This window comes from Lytechinus pictus, chromosome 2 (assembly GCF_037042905.1).
Source record: "Lytechinus pictus isolate F3 Inbred chromosome 2, Lp3.0, whole genome shotgun sequence".
NCBI classification, from domain to species: Eukaryota; Metazoa; Echinodermata; class Echinoidea; order Temnopleuroida; family Toxopneustidae; genus Lytechinus; species Lytechinus pictus.
In genome coordinates this window covers 1176482-1183751 of record NC_087246.1, presented here as the reverse complement: position 1 = coordinate 1183751, position 7270 = coordinate 1176482, and the positions used below count along the sequence as shown (strand labels likewise).

At 35.3% G+C, this 7270-nt stretch overlaps 1 protein-coding gene across 1 annotated transcript; it reads right to left on the bottom strand.

Annotated features, from left to right (window-relative positions):
* Nucleotides 1-648: 648 nt before the first annotated feature.
* Nucleotides 649-6700, bottom strand: LOC129255039 (zinc finger protein OZF-like). The gene is made up of 3 exons (XM_064106865.1): nt 6599-6700; nt 4961-5475; nt 649-4417 (listed from the first exon to the last, which is right to left on the bottom strand). The coding sequence occupies exons 2-3, from the start codon at nt 5427-5429 to the stop codon at nt 3255-3257; spliced, it is 1632 nt and encodes a 543-aa protein (XP_063962935.1). The 5' UTR covers nt 5430-5475; nt 6599-6700; the 3' UTR covers nt 649-3254.
* Between the last annotated feature and the right edge of the window lie 570 nt (nt 6701-7270).

Sequence of the window (7270 nt, the reverse complement as noted above, 5' to 3'; positions counted from 1 at the left end):
TAGGACCTCCTTGCCTGAAGCACAAAATGTTAAAATAATGGAATTCCACGTGTTCAGGGAGGAATGAGACTTCATTTCACATGACAATGACGAGAAAATAAAAATATTTCATATTTCAGATAATAAAATACAAAAGAAATAGTGAGTGAGTGATGTCATCAGTTCCTCATTTGCATACCGACTGAGATGTGCATATAACTATCTTGTGAAATGAAGCGAAACTTTAAAATGCCATAACTTTCTTATTTTACATCCGATTTTGATGAAATTTTCAGTGTTATGCTTGTTGAATTATTCTCTTTTTATTCAAATCAAGTTTTTGTTGGGGTGGACTTGTCCTTTAACAACCATGATCAAAAATCAGTTGGTCTCAAACAGAAATAAAGTGTAAACATCAGGGGCCGCGGAAGCCCCCCACTTTTTTCAAAAACTGTGTACAAAAACGTAAAAATGACCATATGATTGTGATTTTTTGCATGGTCAGCCCCCCCCCCACTCTGAAAACTGTTCCGCGGCCCCTGAACATTACAACTTTTGTTAGGTGAAAATAATGATTTTGTAGCACGTTTTACATCAAAAGATTCACCTACATAACATTTTTTTTTTAAATGAATTCAAACACATGACCTGAAAGAATGATTTCTCTTCTTTACAATGATACCAAATTTATGAAATATAGCAAATATTATGAGCAGAAATTACCGAATTAAACGAGGTGTTCTGGTCCGCACCCAGCTCATTAAATATGTAAAACCTTTCTAGTCATGAATATCACTATACATACATATGAATTCATACTTTTTGAGGACCAGCCGCTGACTGAAGAGACAGTCATTCTTTTCATAGCTTTCCCTTTGGATAAAAAGTAAGGGTTGAGTATGCCTACATGTAGGTAAAATATTCAAACTTATATCATTATTTTCAATATATACTAGTGCGTTTCTAATGAATATATTGTCTATGAAACACATGCCCGACATATGTTATCCCTGCGGCATCAAACATGGCTATGGTACTCCTTCCCCTTTTTTATACCTCCATGGTCGGTCATTAGCCCAAAATTAAGCGTCCGCGCAATGATATTTCGTCAAAACATGGTCGTAGCAATGTCATGAATTGGTCATAAAAATAGTAATATTGGTGATTTTGACCACTTTCAACAAGTTTATTTTGCGTTCTTATATGCAGGTGCTTATATGACAAGATTATGACATGAATACGACGCATTTTATTGACCTACATATACATCAATAAAGAATATATTTGAAATCATATGACCAGATTATATGATGTCATTTCTTTACCAATCAATGACAAGTTAATTTACAATTCTATTTAGTCAGAATGTGACGTGACAACTTTATTCATTGATCAACCAAGAAGTAAATTTAAAATTCCATATGACCAAAGACATTTACCCAGTAAACACATTTTCATAATGTTCCTCAAAAGTTTTTCTGATGTTCCATAGGTATAGTTTAACTGTTATAATTATTATTATTATTGTTACATCATCAACATTATCATCATGTCTATCAGTACTTATTTTAATAATACACATTCTAACATCTACATGTAATATCAATATTGTAAACTCAAGCTGACTCCAAAGACTACAGTTACTGTATATGCCATTTTGTGCATTTCTTAAATGCAACGGTTATACCATGAGAGTAAAAAAAATACTTGACACCTCACAAATCCCCAATTTAAAGAACATATGTGTCATTAACGCATAATCATTATATATGGCTGGTAAGAGTAACTTCTCCCAAATAATGTGATACCATATTTATGTGGTACATCTTCACGCTTGGATAATCAGTAGGTATTTTTTGCAGTGATGTAAATTTTGAGTTGTGCCAAGAATTATGGAACTGACTCCAATTCTATGAATGAATCCAGATGCCAATGTCATAATCCTACATGAGTAAGTAAACATATTTGCAAACCTCTTTCCCATGAAGTTAACTTAAAAAATTAATACTGACAAGTGTTAATTAAACAATTATAATGTAAGTTATTGAAAAGGTGTTTTGAAACAGATTTCAATGCAACCCTTGTAGGATTATGACATTGATATCTGCATTCATTCGTTGAAGTCATGCAAGTCAATATACAACAAGTCATTAGCAAATTTGCCTATTAGCTATGACTGATCCATATCACCATTTTATCAAATAAACTGATTTATGCAAATTAAAGCAAGGGATACGGTAATTATGAATGAAAAGAATCTTAAAACAAGCATCAACAAAGTAAAAATTGAATAATTAAACAGCAACGTGACTTGTAAAGCACAAAATCTAGTCTGTAGAGAGCTCAAGACAAATAAACAGTATTGGGACAAGTACAAAATAGACAAAATAGCAAATAAAATGTAATGGAACAAGTATGAAATAGAAACCAGGTGGGTGTTTCATTAAGAATGACTGGTGATCCTTTCTTTAGGTAAATGGTATATTCATAGGCGATTTGGTTATGCGCGTAAGAAAGGTTCACCAGTCGTTCTTTAAAGTCGCTCTTAATTTACGAACAGCTTTATGAAACGGTCCTCTGGTGTGCATAAAAAACATGAATGCATTGGTCAGATCATGCCAAGAAGACACACACTGTGTATTGATCAATTACCCAATAGCTGAAAAGACTACAATACCTCGGGGAAAACTACGATTACAGAGAGCATTCTGCTATTCGGGTCTTTTGTATTTTAAGTTGTATATTTTTCAATCATTTTCAGCTCATTCCATGCGTGTTATATATCTACACAGATATATAATCTTGATCGGGAACCTGATAAAATGAAATTTTGAAGTAAAATCTGAAAAATTATCTACTAAATCAAATGTCTTGGGCATGCATTGATATAATTTAGTAATGAATTACAATATTAGCAAAATGCACTTTGGGGAAGATTTACCAAAACTAAAGATAGGCTTTGAAGCATTAATCTTCAGCTTCATTATGATTTAAAAATCAACTGGGTTGAAACTAAAATAAAGTGTTAAAACAACTGTCAGGTAAAAATAAACCTTTCTAGTCATGAATATCACTTGGAAGAAAGAAGCCACTTTTTAAGGACCTGCCTACTCACTGCATGAGAAACATTTATATGGCTTATATCCAATGTATGTATTGAGATGACATATCAGATCATTCTCTTACGAAAATTAATATTTTCTCACATAATAAACATTTCTATGGCGTTTCTCCTGTGTGTGTTCGGACACGACAGGTCAGATTGTACCTTCGGCTTAACGTTTTCTTAAATAATGAACATTTGTACAGCTTTTCTCTGGTATGTGTCCCCTGATATGTTTGTTCAGATCACTCTTTTGAGAATATCTTTTCTCACATAATGAACATTTGAATGGCTTTTCTTCTGTATGGGTTCTGAGATGATTGTTAAGAGTGTATTTTTCAGAAAATCTTTTCTCACATAATGTACATTCATACGGCTTTTCTCCCATGTGCCTCCCGAGATGATGGGTCAGCATACTCTTATGATTAAATTTTTTCTCACATAATGCACATTTGTATGGCTTTTCTCCTGTATGGGTTCTGAGATGCCTGTACAGGGAGGATTTTTGAGAAAATCTTATCTCACATAACAAACATTTGTACGATTTTTCTCCAGTGTGTATCCTGATATGACGGTTCAGTTTGTCTTTAGAAGGAAAACTTTTTTCACATAATGTACATTTAAATGGCTTTTCTCCTGTGTGTGTCCTGAGATGACGGTTCAGACCACTCTTTTCAGAAAATCTTTTCTCACACAATGAACATTTGTAGGGCTTTTCTCCTCTGTGTGTCCTGATATGACGGTTCAAATCACCATTTTGAGAATATCTTTTCTCACATAATAGACATTTGTAGGGCTTTTCTCCTATGTGTATTCTGAGATGGAAGGTTAAACCACCCTTATGAAAAAAACTTTTCTGACATAATGAACAATTAAATGACTTTACTCCTGTGTGTGTCTTGAGATGATAGTTCAGAGCAGATTTTTGAGAAAATCTTTTGTCACAAACTGAACATTGGTATGGGGCTTCTCCTGTGTGTATTCTCAGATGCCTGTCCATGGAGAATTTTGCAGAAAATCTTTTCTTGCATAATGAACATTGGTATGGCTTTTCTCCTGTGTGTGTCCTGATATGATCGTTCAGCCTGCTTTTAAAAGAAAATCTTTTGTAACAGTAAGAACACCCATGTGGCCTTTCCTCCACATGATTTTGACCATCACATTTACAAGGAAATTCTTTTTTACAGTTTAAACATTTATCTTCTTCTCTACTTGATTCTGGAACATTCCTCTGAACTAACTTTTCTCCAAACTGTATCTTAAGATGAAACTCATCACCACTGTTGATTGACGTACCTTTTTCTTTCAAATATTGTGTTTCTGTAGCCGAATCTCCTGGAAGTGAAAGATATAAACAAATGTCATCAACAGTTTAGCTTTGATATATTATACAACTTGAAAGCATTTCTCTTTGTATTAGCAAAATTTCTAAATGAATTATATTTTACATTTATGTAAATGAAAGCATCATGTACCATCATGAAAAAATTAATAACAAAACATGCCTATGCTGTTATATTATCATTATTCTATTTCTACAGTGTATTTCCGACAAAAACTGCAGCCCTTTAAGGTCTGAAGTACTTTACTAGCACATCAATGATGTAGAGCTTATCCGGCATGGTGAAACGAAAGTTAACGCAATTTTTAATTTCAGCCCAGTTGACACTGTAGTGAATTATATTGGTGACATAAAAAAAAAACATGACCAACTATGTACTTCATAACATTCTTATGTGTCTAGTTTGGTATTGACTTTGAGTGTAATACTCTTGCTCTTTTTGACAAAATGTTTCAACATTGTTTTCCCAGATGGGAGAAAAAGAATTAGAATATTTCCCAGTTTATCAAAAATCATATCAATGAAAATATTTGTACCTTCATCAACAGACATCCGACCTCTACCAGCAGAACTGACAGACTTTTTTTCTTTCACCTCCTCTACTTTCTCTTTCATCCATACTTCATCTGCTAAAGCATTGCGGATTGTGTCCTTCTCTTTCTCCTCTTGCTTGATCCTGATAACATGTGTAGTATCTCCTTGCTCAATCCTAATCGTATCATCTTCTTGTGTAATCCTGACCATATTTGTATTATCTTCTTGTTTAATCCTGACCATATTTGTATCATCTTCTTGTTTGATCCTGATTATGTTGGTATCATCTTCTTGCTTAATCTTGATCAAATTTGTCTCATCTCCCTGCTCAATCCTGCTCATGTTTGTATCATATACTTGTTCAATCTTGATGTTTGTATCATCATTTTGTAACATCCTGCTCATATTTGTATCCTCTTCTTGTTCAATCCTGATCACGTTTGTATCATTTCCCTGCTCAATCCCCATCATTTTGACATCTTGAGTTGAGCAGACTAAGTAGAGCCCAGAGATCTTCCTGTAAAAAAAAAGAGCAAAGGAACCGTGAAAATTGAATTGAAGGTATAAGTTCATGTCAATTTTACTAGGCATACTGGGGGTAAACACATGGAACTCTTGCCCTCAAGATAACCCAAACAAGTACCAAATAGATGCTATGGATTTATCTCCATTTCATTTATCTACCCCAGCCCACACTATCTGTTCAAACTCATTTCAAAGCACTTGTAAATTGCAACTTATGCTGGGAGCTGGAACTGGGAGACCGGCGAGTTGGGGGGATTTCCCCGGGCCAAGCCGGTCTGGGTTGAGAGCTAAAATAGCAAAGATCGGAGCTTTTATATTTCAGAAAAAAATACCAAACAGCGAGATAATCATGTGACCATTTACCTTCATGTGTGAACTGAGTTCAAACATTTTCCCAAATAAGTTCACTTTCGTCCCCCCCCCCCCAGTTAAAGATCTAGCCCTAAATCATGCAAATAAATGGGATAAAACTTCATTCCGACATTTCTATGATACTGATTTCATTTTTACACAAGAATTCATTAAAAAAAAAAAAAAAAATATTATGAAAAGACGGGATTTACAGTTTTTATCGCGGTACACGCACATGAATGGGACGCAATCCCTGGCTCCGTGGAGGGTAAGCATACGTTAGTAAATGATTTTTACTCTCTAGGTGCCTCCTTGCTACCCAAGAGGCAAGACAGTGTAAAAAAGAACAGGAGAAAATAATAAGCCAAACATTGGCAACTTTTGTCTTTATTTCATATGCCGGGATTTAGAATAGTATTACTATTAGTATAGTAACAGAGAAAAAGGTAATCATATTGACTGTTCATTCATTGAATCATCAATACAATGACTGTGTGCATTAACAGAAAGACAAGAATGATGAGTAGATCTAGACTAGACTAGATCTATTTAAATTCAAATCAAAGACACAGCCACATGCACAGCACAGCTCAGGCACTGCGACTTCTCTTCTGACACGAAAATTAGTATGTGGGGCATACACAACACGAACACAAACCGGCCAGCTGACAGTAATGTCATTTGGTCAAACTACGCTTCCTCGCGCTGATCTCTGGTCGTCAAAAGTGCCAACATTTCAATCAAAACTTTCACCATATTCTTACCGCAATCCGCTTTCTCATGATATGAAACCACGCTGCATGATTCCAACTTCCAAGTTGATATTTTCCCATTTTCTGAAAACTTAAAGGTGACGTCTTTCCGAGGCCGAGGGCGAGGTCTCGACTCACAAGGCAATTACGGTACCGCCATTTGCGAATTGCGGGGCCCGGCTGGCCGGCCAGGTGTACTTGTACTGGCGCGTGGTATGGTGGTTGTGACCAATGACTCGACTCTGACTCTTCTTGAGTCTGACTGAGCTGGGATAAATTAGAGGAACTCTCTGCAATAGTAATGAATAAGGAAGGTAATTAGTTGTTTTCCTGAGAAAAAAATTACTGTAGTATTTACTTATTGGCAGATGAACGTTCCATTGATTGTTTGTTCTGTCAGTGTCATGTCTGTCAATGAATGTGTGACTGTGACAGTGAAGTCTGGCTTAGATTAAAATTTGTGTAAATATGTTATTGTATTTGTAGTTTAATTGTACAGTCCCAGTCATATATAGGACCAGGGTCCAGGGGTGGTATTCGGAAACATCATCATCATCCGTTACTTAAGTAGCCAGGCAGCTTCTTGATAGTAAAAATCATTTAATAACGTAGGCTTACTCTCAATGAAGCCAGGGAGTCCTTCCTATTCATGTGCGTGTACCGCAAAAACCCCTGAAACTTTCG